This window comes from Sceloporus occidentalis, unplaced genomic scaffold (assembly GCF_023333645.1).
Source record: "Sceloporus occidentalis isolate IW3139 unplaced genomic scaffold, rSceOcc1.0.p SCAF_5, whole genome shotgun sequence".
NCBI classification, from domain to species: Eukaryota; Metazoa; Chordata; class Lepidosauria; order Squamata; family Phrynosomatidae; genus Sceloporus; species Sceloporus occidentalis.
Window position 1 is genome coordinate 96,001,811 of NW_028316985.1, and position 16,240 is coordinate 96,018,050.

At 39.7% G+C, this 16,240-nt stretch overlaps 1 protein-coding gene across 2 annotated transcripts; it reads right to left on the minus strand.

Moving 5' to 3' along the window:
- Positions 1–1,467: 1,467 nt before the first annotated feature.
- Positions 1,468–16,115, minus strand: LYAR (Ly1 antibody reactive). Of its 2 annotated transcripts, none has more exons than XM_089524792.1 (9): positions 15,895–16,115; positions 13,931–14,091; positions 11,198–11,312; positions 9,456–9,563; positions 7,605–7,688; positions 6,379–6,739; positions 5,855–5,923; positions 4,343–4,428; positions 1,468–1,795 (listed from the first exon to the last, which is right to left on the minus strand). In XM_089524792.1, the coding sequence occupies exons 2-9, from the start codon at positions 14,050–14,052 to the stop codon at positions 1,661–1,663; spliced, it is 1,080 nt and encodes a 359-aa protein (XP_089380918.1). In that variant the 5' UTR covers positions 14,053–14,091; positions 15,895–16,115; the 3' UTR covers positions 1,468–1,660. The 2 variants fall into 2 exon arrangements, with proteins under 2 accessions (XP_089380918.1, XP_089380919.1); XM_089524793.1 differs by having other exon boundaries at positions 6,379–6,736; positions 15,895–16,113.
- Positions 16,116–16,240: the final 125 nt, after the last annotated feature.

Sequence of the window (16,240 nt, forward strand, 5' to 3'; positions counted from 1 at the left end):
CAGAAGCATTTGCAATTTCAATGAACTATTCTTCCCATTTATTGCAATTTGGCAGAAATAGTTTTCCACTTAATGAGAATGTTGTGCATCTTCTTATATTCTCAATCAAATCATCACACTGTAAACACAAGCAGAAGCAATCATTTGCAGTGCATACAAATGACAACCCATCTTAATTCTTAATCCATACAGTGGAGGTGTTTGGGGTTGGACATTTTTCTGAGAGACTTTATGAAGTCTCACAATGTGTCATCAACACAGTGTTCTATTTATTCTCAAAGACACACAAAATCACACAGGACAGGAGAATCGATGCCAGGATTTAATAAAATGTGGAATTGCATTCTACAATTTTTGGACTAGTTTTTCTGTCTTGCTGGATAGAAAGGCCAAGACTTGTAGAACACATGACTAAATTACCACTTTCACCCTTTAAAGGAACCTCCCAAAATTGATCCCGAGCCTGAATATGGTACCTCCTGTGCAACATCTTCATTAAAGTAATAGAACTTATTGAGCCAATAGCATGTATTGGACTTTAGCGTGTATGAGGATTTCAGCATGTATTTCGTTTAGGACACAATGATGACATAGTACATTACCAGAGACAATGATTTGGTTCATTTCCTCAAATCATTTTTTTTTAAGCCTAACTCGGTGCTAAACATCACTACTGTATTATGCACAAGGTGGTAGTGAATGCTCCTTTCAAATCAGTGGAACAAGTGCATTGCTAACTTACTGCTTTCAATTGTGACATACTGCATTGTAACTGCAACAGGGGAACCATGAAGAGTAGCTTGTGCACTGGGACTTCAACCGAGGTAAAACAATTTTTTTCTTCTTAAATTTGGACAGAATTCACATGTTCTACCTCTACACCACCAAAATGTTCCTGATGCAAAAGCATGGGAGACTTCTTGAGGAATCCATTGTTCTCTGCCAACAAAGAGGTCTGTGACCTTACTGGAATGAAGACATATTGGATTGAAAAAGAGGGGTCCCTGTTGACATGTAAATGGACTTTACATTCCCTGGACTTTGGAAACCTCCCTATTGTCGCATGGCCAGAAGGAGAAGGACGCTGTTTGCAAAAGATATCCTGCCTATCATAACATCTTTACTAAGGACTGAAACAACATGCAGGCATCTGACTAACATCTCCAATTGTTTTTGGTTTGTAACATCTTACCTGATGAAGAACCCCATGGAGCTTCGAAAGCTTGCAACAAGTATATTGTGCATTTTGGTTGGCCAATAACGGTATCACTGATGTTTGTATTTGTTAAATGGCCAACACAGTTACCCCTGAATGCTTTCAATGATACCTAAGGATCATGAGTAGGGCCCTAATGATTCAGAATATGTTATGATGCATTTGAATGTGTATGGGATACATATTAACTGATTTTGAAGACCAAACTGTACATTTCTCAAATTATAACAGAAAATGCAAGTCTCTATAAATAACATTGGAAAGATTTTAATAGAGTTTTGTCACTTTACAAAAATATATTTTAATCAATATAAATGGTAAGTGAAAGAAATGGAATTCACAATCAAGAACAGCTAAATTTTGCTGCTATGTACTCATTAAACTATTTCCATATGTATTGACAAAACTAGATACAGTACATAAAATTGGATCATTTACCTAAAGCTATTTTATGAGTTTGACCTTTTCCTTTAAAACTCTAAATTTAGGATTGTTGCTGACTTTCTTATTAAAAAGAGCCAGAATTTCCTTTTCAGATTTATAATGATCAGCAGCTACAGCATAGTACTGGGCTAAAACCTAAAAACAAAAAGAAAAAGAAAACATGCTATATTTCAAGCTTTTCATGCAAATTTTAGATAACCAGACATGAATCTCCTCCAAACATTCACCTTCAAGAAATTACACATATTAACAGCAATCATGTTATGCAAGCATGAGCTACTACTTCTTTCCAGCATGGGGGAGTAATCTACAAATTCAGCTCCACAACCAGATTAACTCCTGGAATATTTAGCTGCAATTATTTTTTGCCAGTGTATATAAACTGCTTACCAGCCAGCAGAAACAGCTTTAAATGATCAGGGGGTGGCCAGCTATTCCTATCAATCTTCCCACATATGAAATAAGGATTCTGGGTTTTGAAGCTGAGGTGGGTGGCATTCCCTTCACATTTCGCCAGCATCTGTAGTGGGGTCTACTTAAAAACATCTCTTTGCATAAAATTCTGGTGCCATTTGACTGGTGTTAACTCTTCTACTTTTCATCTTATTGTTAAACTATTTTGAATTACAGCCACCATTTAGACTATAGCAATACATTATCATATAGCCACATCAACTACATATAGTAGAAAAGCTGCAAATAAATGTTTAAAATAAAATGTGAAATTCAGGTTCAGTTTTAAATGTAATCATTTACAAACAAGACCCACTGAGATCCACTTGATTTACTTTGTTAAAAGTTTACTATAGGTCTAAGTGTAAGTAACTAAATTATACATGTATTTTATTTAGACTAGAATCAAGCCATCATTTAATGATGGTGATAGCCTTGATACTGCTACAGGTAGCAGATCACATTATTTCATAGGTCTCTGCAGAGTCACATGGCTCCAATTTTCTGGAACAGCTTTATAGAAGGCACAAAGGCCTTAATGGAAAAGAAGGAGAGAAGATTCATTGATTTTTACCTCTATTGCTCATATCCCTGCAAAATTACTGCAACTTGTACAAAGAAGGTTGTATCCTGGATTTGATTTTCAAGGCTGAAGTTAAAAGCAATGTTGCCATTCTTCTAACACAGTTTACAAATTATAGACAGACAAATGGGCTATCCCATGCTTTGGATAGTGCACACCAATTAGGAGTTAATTAAACAATTGGTTTTTGTGGGGGTTTTTTGGGTTATGTGACCATGTTCTAGGAGATTCTAGGAGGAAGATTCTCTTCCATGCCAGCATTCTTTGAAGATACCAGCCACAGATGCTGGTGAAACGTCAGGAATAAACTCTTCTAGAACATGGCCATATAGCCCGAAAAACCCACAAAAAACTATGGATGCCAGCCATGAAAGCCTTTGACTTCACAATTAGACAATCTTTGGGTAAAATGGGTTTTCCTGAACACTGGCTCTGCTGCTAAATTCCTTCTGCTCAGAAGTTTAAAAAAAAGTTTTGGGACAGATGCTTTAGGCAGAACAGCGAAAGACCATAAAAGAAAAACAAAAACAAAATCAGGCAAGCAGTCATGCGGTGGTATTCTACTGTTACCCTGTTAGCAACTGCTTATTTAATAAGACTAAGAAATCAGCAGTTCACACTTGCCTTGTAGTTACATGGGCAAACACTGTTTAAAATAACTTAGATCCAAACTATTTAAGAGACCAAGGCCTGTTACAAACTGCCAAAATAAAGCTGCTTCGGGTCTCTTTGGAGGTATGCTATTTAAATGATGCATGGGTCCTAAGAGTCCGGAGGTCGCACCAAAGCCACACTCCATTCCTAAGCACTGGAATGCAGCTTTTGGTGCAGCTTCTGGATTCTTAGGGTGCATGCATCATTTAAATAGTATACCTCCAAAGAGACCCGAAGCAGCTTTATTTTGGCAGTCTGTAACAGGCCCATATCTCCCCATACGAACCAGCCAGAGCCTTAAGATCTTTAGAAGACTTTCTCTCGGTCCCATCAAGATCACAGGCTCACTTGGTGAGGACACAGGAGAGAGCCTTCTCAGTGGCTGCTCCCACCCTCTGGAACTCCTTTCCATGGGACTCCCTGCTGGCCTTTCATTGGCAAGCTAAGAAGTTTTTACTTAAGCAGGCATTTGAGATATCTGAGTGATTTTTATGGAAAGGTGGATTTTAGTTATGCTTTTCACTTTTGTATAGTTTTATGTGATTTTATATTGTTTGTAGATCATTTTAATTGTTTTTAATTTTATTGAACATTTGTAATTTTTTTTTAATCTGCAAACCACCTTAGGTCCCTCCTGGGAGAAAGATGGCATACAAATTAAATTATTAATAATAACAACAACAATTAGAGAGTATAATTAGATAAGTTCCACTGTCATTTGTATGTGGTACTTATACAGAACAGCTACCTTGATTGTAGTCATAAAGTCTTGCTTATTGTTTTTTGTAGTTTTTTGGGGGGTTATGTTCTAGAAGAGTTTATTCCTGACGTTAAGCCAGCATCTGTGGCAGGCATCTTCACCAAATGCTGGTGAAACGTCAGGAATAAACTCTTCTAGAACATGGCTGCATAGCCCGAAAAACCCACAAAAAACTATGGATGCCTGCCACGAAAACCTTTTTGCTTATTGTTTTATAAAAGTGTCCTCATACCTTTTTCCTTAATTTCTTAACTGATATTTCATGGTCAGGCGCTTGCTTCAGGACAGCTTTTATGGTCTCTTTCCACCTGAATTTACCTGTGTAAAAAGGAAAAATAACAACAACTAAAAGCAGTATTTCAATACATTTTAGGCCAATTTACTACTGAAAACAAACACCACCTCACTAGCTACTATTTGTTTACTAAGGGCCTGTCTACATTTGGAGGAGTAGGTCCAAATGGACTCTCCCTCTGTTCTGCCCTGCACCCATCCTTGAGACACCCCATAAAAGATTGTTACAAAGGTTTTCCCCACTTGTGAGGTGCACTCTCAGAGTGCACCACCAGAAGTGGTGCCTTGCAAGTGAGGAAAACCTTAGTAAATATCATTGCAGGAAGGAAACTGCCAGACACTGCTAAATGGCAGGTTGCAACCTGTCCTGCCTGCCCCCCTCCATCCCCACAATCCAGTGCAAATCTATTGTTCAGAGGGAACACCTGTTTTTGCCACATTTTGGGGGGGGGGGTCGGGCTTTCCTCCTCATGTGGACAAGCTCTAAAATGTGGCTGCACTTAGATTCTCTTAAGGTTAAAATACTGTCATTAGCATTAAGAATACTAGTGTAGTATTTATTATTCTTCCACCATAAAAATAGGATTTAAAAAATCCTTACGCTATTCTGACATCCAAAATTCTTTTGAAAAAAAAAAACTAGAAAATGTACCAGTTACACAAACAAACAAACAAACAAACAAACAAACACCCCAGCTGTCCCAAACTGTTTCTAAAAAGTTAAATGCCAGCATAGCTTTACACCTGAGCTAGTCATCTGCTTATGTAAATCCATTTCCCTCTTCTTTGCAACTATCTGTGCCCTCTTGAGAAGGGAGGACATCCTCAGAAGAGGACATTATGTGGCATGAGGGGGCTGCGATAGGAGGGAGAAATTGGTGGAAAACAAGGAAATCAAAAAGATCACTGGGGTGAAGGAAACAGAAAGAGACCATAGAGATCATTATCTTCCATTTAAATAGTAATTACGGCTGCCTTTTAGGAATAGCCATCACAAGGTGGCATATTAAATAAAATACATCAAAAGTAACATATCCAGATGCACTATTAGAGAACAGATCAAACCAGGGATACCATCCTTCCAGAAGACACATTTGAAATTTTGAGAAAGTGTTATGAGAACCCCCCAAAATGGATGCCATAAAAATATACCCATTTGCAAAATGAATGTTGTGACTTGCACAGAAAGAGGTGAGGCTGTAAGCTAACTTTCTCACTCAACAACCCTGAAAGACCACCACACTGTTCAGAAGCTTGCCCCAAAAGGGAAAGTTAAGCTAACTGCTTAACAGGCAAGGATTGCTTCGGAGTAATTAGCTTCCAAAGTAAGTGAACTATTTCCTTGCGCAGCTTACATCTCTCCTGTGCTATCACAATGCATACAGAGAGAGATCTGATATATTTCTATCACCGCAAATATCATATGGCTAAATTTCCAAGTTAAGACTACCTTGATGCTCATCTTCATTTTCTTCTGGTTGTGAATTTTTCGCTTTTTTTTCTGTAGTGGGAAGTCCATCTACATTTATTGAGGGGTGGCATAAATAAAATGAAAAAAGGGGTCAGGAAATCCAGCAACAGAATAATTAGAAATCAAATAACCACTATGCTGTAGAGTGGCTTTTAGCCCATCAAACTAGAAACATCAATTAAAGCTACATTCTATATTCATCAAATGAAACTACAAAATCCAGCTGTGCCTGGCCATTCATTAAAGCTTCTTACAACAGCAAAAAAGTGTAATAGGATTTTGCTCAATATTCCTACATGGACAGGACAAAGAATCCCCAGACTTGTTCCCCACAGCTCAACTTCATCCCAATTTTACCTCCCAGCAATAAAAGTAAAATTTACCATAGCAAGATCAGTCCTGTTTTTTTAAAGTCTCAGTCTTGCTTTCATTTATATTTAGCCTTTAAAACACAACTGTGGCTGCAAGATTCTAGGAACAGCATAAAGTGTAAATTTTTGTACCTTCTGAGTGGCTGCGTTTGCGTTTTTTCGTCTTTCCTTTGGCTCCTGGTTCTTTGATATCAGGGCTATTTCCATTCATTTCCATGTCAGCTGAAATAACTGCTTCCTGCTGCTTGGTCATCTTCAAATAATCAGTTTTGGATTTTTTTTTATGCACGCCCTCTACTACGTCTCTCTTAGACTTTTTGCTTTTTATAAGTTCCTTGCTTTCTTGCTGAACATGCAAACTTGATTGTTCATTCTTTGTTATGTTTTCTCTCTCTTCCTTTTTACTCTTTTTCTTTGTACATTTCTCTGTTTTTACCTCTGATGGTGTTGGTACAACTTCATTGTTTGTAGATGAATTTTCAACTACTTCCTGCTGGGAAGAATGATGGGGCTTAAACTTCAGCATCATGAAGCTTCTCAGTAAAAGAAGAAATTAAAAAGGGGGAGGACAGACATTTACACAAACTGTTCGAATTACAGGGTAGTACCATTTATCCAGTGTCATATGTATTTGTTCATCTGGAATAGTCATGGACCATAGGTAAAATGGGGAGATCCATAGGCTCCTCTTCCTCATAAGAGGATTTAAGTCTTGAGGAGGTGTGTGGATCTGTGGAGAGAGGACCTGAGGCTGGGTGGAAATGACACACGCATCTTAAGAGGCCAGAAGCTGTGCCAAAGTTGTGCTCCAGTCCTTAGGACTGAAGCATGGCTTTGCAGCAGCTTCCGGTCTCTTAGAACGCATGCATCATTTAAACAGCATAGCTCCAAAGTGATCCAAAGCAGTTTTATTTTGGCCTGTCTGTATGGGCCCATAGTAACTAAATAGGTGGGCTCCTTCCCCTTCCATGTGCCAAGTAAATCAAGCTTGTTTGCTGAAAAACTTAATTAGAGACACTTGCGTTATTTGCTTTATATAAATTGCATCATTTATTAACTTATTATCCATGTGAATGTCTTTAAGAGCTTGTGACCTGAAGATGGGATTTGAAATTTATGGAATAGAATGTCTTCCCAAATGCCAAGTGCGAGCTGCCTGCCAAAAAAAAGCCTTGTGCAAATGTATTGTTACACTATATAAATATCTTGCCTTTATTTCCCCCCCCCCCCCCACTTTGTCCATGGTGGTCATTTGCCTTGTGTTTTAAATAGTGCTTTTTTTCAGGTCAGAGAATTTGACTGCAACTCACCAACAACTAGTACAGTCAAAGCATATCAACAACATCTGATTTTCCTACCTTTCTAGTAGCTTCTGAAAAAATATCCCACACCTGGTCTTGCAGAGTGGTGCTGTGTATTTTTAAACTGTTGGCCATCCAGTTCTGTTTAGATAGAAAAGAGCAGAATTTCTCTTTTAACACTATAATGTAGGGCCCACTTCCGACAAAACAAATCAGTCATCTCTGCAGTACTCAGTTCACCAGGAATCTGCATCCACCTGTATTCACATACCTTTTAAAGAAGCTGACAACAGTTGCAGGAGCTGAGTTGTAAATTTGCAATATAAATCTTCCCATGTCACAAAGCCTGACTATTATAGATGCACATCAAGCAATTACTAAATATCTGGGAAGGCAAACTGGCACTATCCACCTGTAAAGGGACAGTTTTACATAGGCAATGGATCATGATAATACATAGGCATTCCTCTGCAGATATATAAACATAGCTGGTAGGGGTAACGTCATCTCTGCCCCCCATATGTTCATCCTATGTGCTGAAAGAACTTGTGAAGAGAACTATGATTAGGCAGAAAAGATTGGAAATTGCCAATAGATTTGTTTATTTTGCTGTTATGTGCTATCAAGTCAGGTTTGATTTACAACAACCCTGCAATTGTGACACACTGTGTCCAAAACACACTGAAGAAATAATCCAGTTTGAGACCACTTTAAGTGCCCTGGGTCAATGCTAGGGAATTCTGGGAACTGTAGCTTTATGAGACATTTCGCCTTCTATGTCAGAGAGCTCTGGTGCAAACAATAAACTATAGTTCCCAGGATTCCCCAGCATTGAATCAGAGCAGTTAAAAGTGGTCTCAAACTGGATTATTTCTGCAGTGTGCTTTGGACCCAAGATAGCCTGATATCAACAGCCCTGTTCAGTTCTTGAAAACTCAGGGCCATGGCTTTCTTGATTGACTCTGTCCATATGTAATGTGGTCTTCCTCTTTTCCTACTGCCTTCCACTTTTCCCAGCATTATCATCTTTCCAATCAGACATGCCATCTCATGATACATTTATCCAAACTATGATAGCTCAGTTTTGTCATTCTGTCTGCTAGGGGGAGTTCATGTTTAATTTATCTTTGGATCAATGTATCTCTTTTTTGGCCATGCATGGTATCCACAGGCTTTCCCTCCAGCATCACATTTCAAATGAGATGTTTTTCCTTGGTCAGCTTTCTTTTTTTTCTAGTTTCTATTTCCATACATAGAAATCAGAACTACTATGGCACGGATGGTCCTGATTTTAATATTTAATTATATATATTTACATGTGAGGACCTTTTTAATTCTCACAGTTACCCCTCACAAGTCTTAGGGATGAAACAGACAGCCCTGAAGGGGCAGCTTCAAGCTGCCCTTGAGAAAGATGAATTGGGGCCATGGCAACCACACATCATGGCCCCAATCCGGCTTCTTGCTGGCCCAAAAAGAGGTGGCAAAATGCCGCTCCTTTTTGAGTCGACAAAAAGCTGGCTTTTCTGCTGCTGCTGCACAATCCTCCTGTGGCATGCAGCACACTGGAGCAGTGTGATGCTCGCTTGGGGAAGGCATCAAAGCATGTAGCATCTAAACACCAAGCTCTGATGCTGCCCCCAAGCCAGCGCAAAGGGGCAGTGTTTCACCCTTAGTCTTCTTCAGATTTCTTGACTAGAATCTCCATTTTGACCGATAACTGAGCATGACTATTTTCATGTTTTCATTACTCATTTTAAAGTGATAGAAATCATCTGTGGTCATTATTTTTTGTTTTCTTATGTTCAGCTGTAATTTTGCTCTTGCACTTTCTTCCTTAACTTTTATCACTAGTCATTTCAAAGTATATAAGTTCAGTCTAAATAGTTTTATCCCTAAACAACATACCTGAAACTTTTTCTTTTTTCTTGGAATATTATCATAGGCATACATCTGCTCTAAAATTTCTCGAACTTTGGGGTTCATGTTTGTTTTCTTGATTGTTTCATGAATCCTCTGCAAAGCAAAACGGACATGATTACACCAGAAGCAAAATAAATAAATTGTAAATTTGAGACACTGAAACATGTAGTATACCATAACACTTATACTGTAAACATGGAAAGTTACAATTTAACATAGTTCCACTTCCTCTGCTCAGAGGGTACAGGAAAAAGGGCAAGGGATCAAAAACATTAATGGTCAAGCAAATTTAATTTAAAAGCGCAGTTTAAATTAATATTGCTTCTACAGTGTTTATCGCGGTTGTAAATAATGATACTGAGAGAAAATTTTACTTTTGGCTATAACAGTTACTTAATTTGGCTCGATCATATAAGTAGAAGTAAACTCTGTATATTCATACTGCCAACAGCTTATAAGCTATGAAGTGCTACAGGATCCATACATTTTTGAAGTTAAATCAGGGTGTGTAACTTGTGGCCCTCTATATGTTCCTGGCCTACAACTTCCATCACACTTTCCCATTACCGATGCTGATTAGGGCTGATGGGAGCTGCACTGCACTAATACCTGGAAGGCCATATTTTCCCCACCCTGGTCCACGTAAAACCTTTAGGTGCACTTTTTCCAGAAAATGGAACAAAAATAATAAATAAATAATAAAAATTTTATTTCTATACCGCCCTTCCATTGATCAGGGCGGTGTACAACATATTAGAAACACATACATACAACAGAGAATACATATATTAAAAACAAATTAAAAACCTAGTCAGCCAGCCATCTTGCCGGCAAAAAGAGGGGGGAGGCCATCAGGATCTTCAATCGGGGAATGCAGCTCGAAATAAGAAGGTTTTCAAATCCCTTCTAAACTGAGCCAGGGAGGTAGCCGAGCGGAGCTCTGCGGGCAGCGTGTTCCAAAAATTATTTCTCATTAACTGTCTGAACTCTGGAAGACCAATAAATAAATTTTAAGAGCTTAAAGCATCAAGACAGTATTTGGTCTGCTTTGGAGGGTATTAAACTCCATCTTAAGAATCAAGTTCATATATAAGAGGCACTTTAGAATTCAGAAATCACTAACAAATATCTGGATGGCACCTGTAACTCAGAATGCCTTTGCTGACTTTGACTAGTATGTCAGATATGACTTCTACTGGCAAAAGCATGTTCAATTTGTCACACATCAGCAGGCAGACTATAAACATGCACATGCCAACATGAGAATTTTTCTCACTAATACTGTAAAATCTACACTGGATTCCAGTTTATTCAAAGTTATGCTTTTGGCCTATAAAAGTCTAGAATTAAGACAAGCTATCTGCCTATTCCCATATCTAAAGGTTCATGAGCTGAGGTGGTCAGGCATGGCCCTGCTTGAAATGACTCCACTTTCAGAGTTTAGATGTGTGTTCAGAAACAATCTCTCTTAATTATATAACATCTTAAATAAACAAACGAGAAAAGTCTGGTACTGACCACAGGTGGCCTATTCTCCTAAAGTTTTGGTAGCTGTAAATAAATAATTGTTTGTGGCATTAGTGTAATTTAGTTATTTTAAATACATTTTATATTATATTCTTGTACTGTTTTAATCTTCTGCAGAGACGACCAGCAGAAAGCTTAGAAAAATAATAACACATGAACTAAAACTGAATGTGGTTTTGCTATGTATTTATGTGTTTTACCTGAATCCATTCCTGCTGTTTGGCATCTCCTTTGTGGGCTTTGGCTTCAAAACCTTTGCCACCATACTTCTGGTCTTCACTTATACACTTCACATGGCATTTATAATCATCACCCCTTAAACATTAAGAACAGCACATGTTAAGCAACTATTATAGAAGTAATTTTAGCATATCCTACCAAGATCAGGATTCTTTTAGGTATAGATTCATTAGATAAGTCTTATACGTACACTAAAAAAAAGGAAGGAGGCAATGTCTACCTAAACTGAGACTCCAACTAAAAACCAGTTCTAAAATCTCAGAAATGCATAGATCGTCTTAATATCTTCACCAAAACTGAGACGTTTTTAAATGTGAACCACAGGTTCAACCTCTAAGTGATGAGAACACATTATAGCAGGTGAGTCCTAATCATCATTTATAACATCCCTTGGCTCACAGTGGTTTCACTAAAGAGATGCCAGATTCAAGCTGAACTATTACATTAATTATGCAACCATATATATATATATATATATATATATATATATATATATCAGAAATCTTGTGATATTAAGAGGCTTAGAGTAGACTCTTATAGGGAAGATTGAGAAATGGTGTTCTTGGTGACTTTATTCAAGCTAAAACCCTGCCAAGCACTTCCAGAATATGAAAGTATAGGCAGAGCTATTTTTCACCTTTGTTTTCCCTCTGCAGACATTTTATATAATTATCTTTAACCCTGTCTCCCCTACACATTCTGGATGCAATTTGAGGGGAAAGTGTTAACAGTAGTCCTTGGAAGTGTCCAACTTTCTCTATGTGTTGTTGGAGCAACTGAGAGATCTAGTGGACCTGCTTCCGCTCTATTTCCACTAAATGCCCCAGCACATTTCCACCTCTCTTTATGATGGTGGAAATTGGGTTTATGAAACTCAAAACATGTGGTTTCTGACCTTGGAAAAAGGCACTTGGAAACTGGAAGGGAATCCAATGTCAGGTCCCCCTCTCCAACATTACAGAATCTCCAGAAGAGCTCTTCTGATTTGTCCTGTGGCTCCAGGGATTCAGCACCACAGCATTAAAACCACATGTAGTATATGACAAAGGCCGGTTACAAACTGGCACTTGGGACGTCCGCAGGACGTCCCATTTTAAAAAAGGGGCGTCTCTTCTAGACGCCCCTGGGTCTAATACGGACTCTGTCCGTACAATATGGCGCCGGCCGTTCCACACGGCCGGCACCATCTTTACGTATCGGACGCTGTGCGTCCGAACGTGTCGCGGCGCCTATGACGTCGCGAATGCGCCCCTGGCACCTCGCAACGTCACAGAGGCACCACAGAAAGAAGCTCCATTGTGGAGCTTCTTTTTTGCTCCATAAGGGAGCCGCGCGGTGTGGCTGCGACGGCTCCCTTACGGAGCAAACGGTGGCGGCGGCAGACCGCCTCAAAGCGGCGGTCTATAACCCGCCAAAGTGTGCTTAATCCACTAATTTAAAATGCACATTAAGTGGGAACTCTGTACAGATTTCTGATACATATGACAACATAATTATCAAACTCTTAATACATAAAGAATATTCTAGTCCCTACAAAATTTCCTCCTTAAATAAAGCAAATTTGTATCTGAAGAAAGTGCTTGCTTAGCATGAAAATCTATGTCATCATCTAAAAGCCGCTTCATCTTGGCAGTTTTTAGTTAAGAATCATAGAGAGGGAAGGGGCTTCATAGGGCATCACATCCAACCCCTTGCTCAATGCAGGATCATCAGCTAGAACATCCCTAGAAGGTAGTTATCCAGCCTCTTTTTGGAAATGTCCAGAGAAGGAGGCCCACTCCCTTTCTAGAGTTCTATTCTATGCTTCTATACAGTGGCATCTACAACAGATTTTACCTTTACTGGTTTTAAATCAAATGACATTACTTTGAAGAAAATCATAATTACAATCCAAACATTTATGAGCAGTTTATTCATAGAATCACAGATGTACAAAGTGTGCACTGATACTACAAAGTCTTCCAGTGGGCAGCCAAAACAGTGCTGTTCCACGTGGATTTTAATTTTTGAAACTGCTGTTTTAAACTGTTTTAAAATTGTATTTCAAGACTGCTTTTGTATTTGAGACTGCTTTTAAGCATTTCAGAAGAGCATTTTAATTAGTTTTTTTTTAAATATTTGTACAATTCAATAGCTTTTATTTGTCAATCACCACAGGAGCTCTTGGGGGCTGGGAGGTTATACAGACATGTTTTAAATAAACAAACTTGGACATCCACGTTGAACTTTGACATTGATTTAGTGGATAAATGTCCATAGAATAACTTAAACGATCGTTTTAGAAAAAGATACATCTGACAGTTTTCTAACTAGCCACATCCAAACTTTAAATTTAGAACCAATGGCCTGTTACAGACTGCCAAAATAAAGTTGCTTCGGGTCTCTTTGGAGGTATGCTGTTTAAATGATGCATGCATCCTAAGAATCCGGAAGCTGCACCAAAGCTGCACTCCAGTGCTTAGGAATGGAATGTGGCTTTTGTGCGACCTCCAGACTCTTAGGACCCATGCATCATTTAAATAGCATACCTCCAAAGAGACCTGAAGCAGCTTTATTTTGGCAGTCTGTAACAGGCCTATATCCCATCATAGCCATTATATACACAAATAGCAAAGAAGGACTTTGTCTGAATAGCTTCAATGCAACTGAACTTCTTCTAATGAATCATGACTTAAAAGTCTGGTTCTACCTACCAGAAATCTTTGCCACAGTCCATACAAGAAAGGCACTGACAGTGCCGGCAGATATTAACATGTTTTTCCACTTGCCCCTTCTTCACCGCTTCTCCACATGCATTACAGGTGAAAACCACCATCTTGACTCTGTTTCTTCAAAGGCTGCCAGATTTGATCACCTTCGGGAAAATTATAGAAATTAATAGAATTAAATGCGGTGTTGTGGCATTTTAGATGTGTTTAATTACTTTTGAAAAGCTGAACGATCAAAGCCAAACAAATGGATCAGACTCTGGTCAAACGTACAGATGAAAACAATATTGCATGCGAAGTGGGATATACTCAGGACGATTCGTTCTAAAGAATGCAGAGGTGCTTGTACTTTTTGTGAACACCCAATACATATGAAATTGTACAGTATTGTCTCAAGATGTTACTCATATTCACCCAGTGTGTTTCCATAGCTGAGTGGAGATTCGAATCCTGCTCTACCGAATTGTAGCCTAGCGCTCAAATCACTACATCACATTGACCCTCACTGGAACTTATATACATGGGATCAGTTTGAAAGCATACCAAGCATCTCACTGTTTCTTCCAGTTTCAGAGAGAAAGGGCCCAAACTATTTCCTTGTGTGGAAGTACTCCCATCTCCCAGGCTTCAACGCAGGAAGATGGCATCCTTCAGGATATATATAAAGTGAAGAAAACCAGGTATACTTGCCATTCTATTGCTAACTGAAGCAGCCATCAATCAGCTGAAAGAATCATAGGCCTGTTACAGACTGCCAAAATAAAGCTGCTTCGGGTCTCTTTGGAGGTATGCTGTTTAAATGATGCATGCATCCTAAGAATCCGGAAGCTGCACCAAAGCTGCACTCCAGTGCTTAGGAATGGAGTGTGGCTTTGCCACGACCTCCGGACTCTTAGGATCCATGCATCATTTAAATAGCATACCTCCAAAGAGACCCGAAGCAGCTTTATTTTGGCAGTCTGTAACAGGCCATAGAATCATAGAATTATAGAGTTGGAAGAGACTGCAAGGGCCATCCAGTCCAACTCCCTGCCATGCAGGAAATCCAAATCAAAGCATCCCTGACAGATGGCCATCCAGCATCTGTTTAAAGACTTCCAGGGAAGCAGACTCCACTCCGAGGGAGTTTGTTCCACTGTCGAACAGCCCTTACTGTCAGGAAGTTCCTCCTAATGTTGAGGTGGAATCTCTTTTACTGTAGCTTGCATCCATTGCTCTGGGTCCTGTTCTCTGGAGCAGCAGAAAACAAGCTTGCTCCCTCCTCAACATGACATCCCTTCAAATGTTTAAGCAGGGCTATCATATCACCTCTTAGCCTTCTCTTCTCCAGGCTAAACATCCCCAGCTCTGAGTCGTTCCTCATAGGGCAAGGTTTCCAGACCCTTCACCATTTTGGTCGCCCTCCTTTGGACATGCTCCAGTTTCTCAGTGTCCTTTTTGAATTGTGGGGCCCAGAACTGGACACAATATTCAAAGTGGGGCCTGACCAAAGCAGACTAGAGTGGCACTATGACTTCCCTTGATCTAGACACTATACTTCTATTGATGCAGCCTAAAATCGCATTGGCCTTGTTAGCTGCAGCATCACACTGTTGGCTCATGTTCAACTTGTGGTCTACTTGGACTCCCAGATCCCTTTCACATGTTGTTGAGGCACACTGTAGGACCCCATTACACAAGATTTTGTGGTACCAAATATACTCTTAAAAAAGTTCTCCAACAGCATAGAGAAAAGCACAAGTCATCTTCCCTTTCTCTTAACAAACAGGGAAGTGTCACCTGTCTTCCTGAACTGCCTGTCCTGAGCTCAGAATCAGGGGCCAGCTCTGGGCCCCACAACAAACTCCAACTCCCAGAATTCCATAGCAAAGAGCCAGGCAAAGAGTTAAAGCGGTCCCAAACCGGGTTATTTTCTCCAGTGTGGCACTTTTCGGGAAGCCCGCGCTTACCATCTACCGTCCTTCACTCCAGGGAGGAAACCTAGCCCCACGTTTCCCTCACTCGCCCAGGAAAGGGCCGGAAGATGGGCAGCGTAGGCCTAGCCCTTCCCCTCCCAGGGCCTCCCTCCCAGAAGGCGGAAACCTTCCCTGAACCGCCCTGAAACCCAGACTATGAGGAGATTTGCCCCCATTGTGTTCTTCAAGGGCTTTTGGACTCCATTTCCCAGAATCCCAGGCCATTGGCCAACGTGGCTGAGGCTTCTGGGAATTGAAGTCCAAAATCTTTCAAAGGGCCTAGTCTTTGGGGAATCACTGTCTCGAAGAGCTTTTGGACTTCATCTCCCAGAAGCCTCAT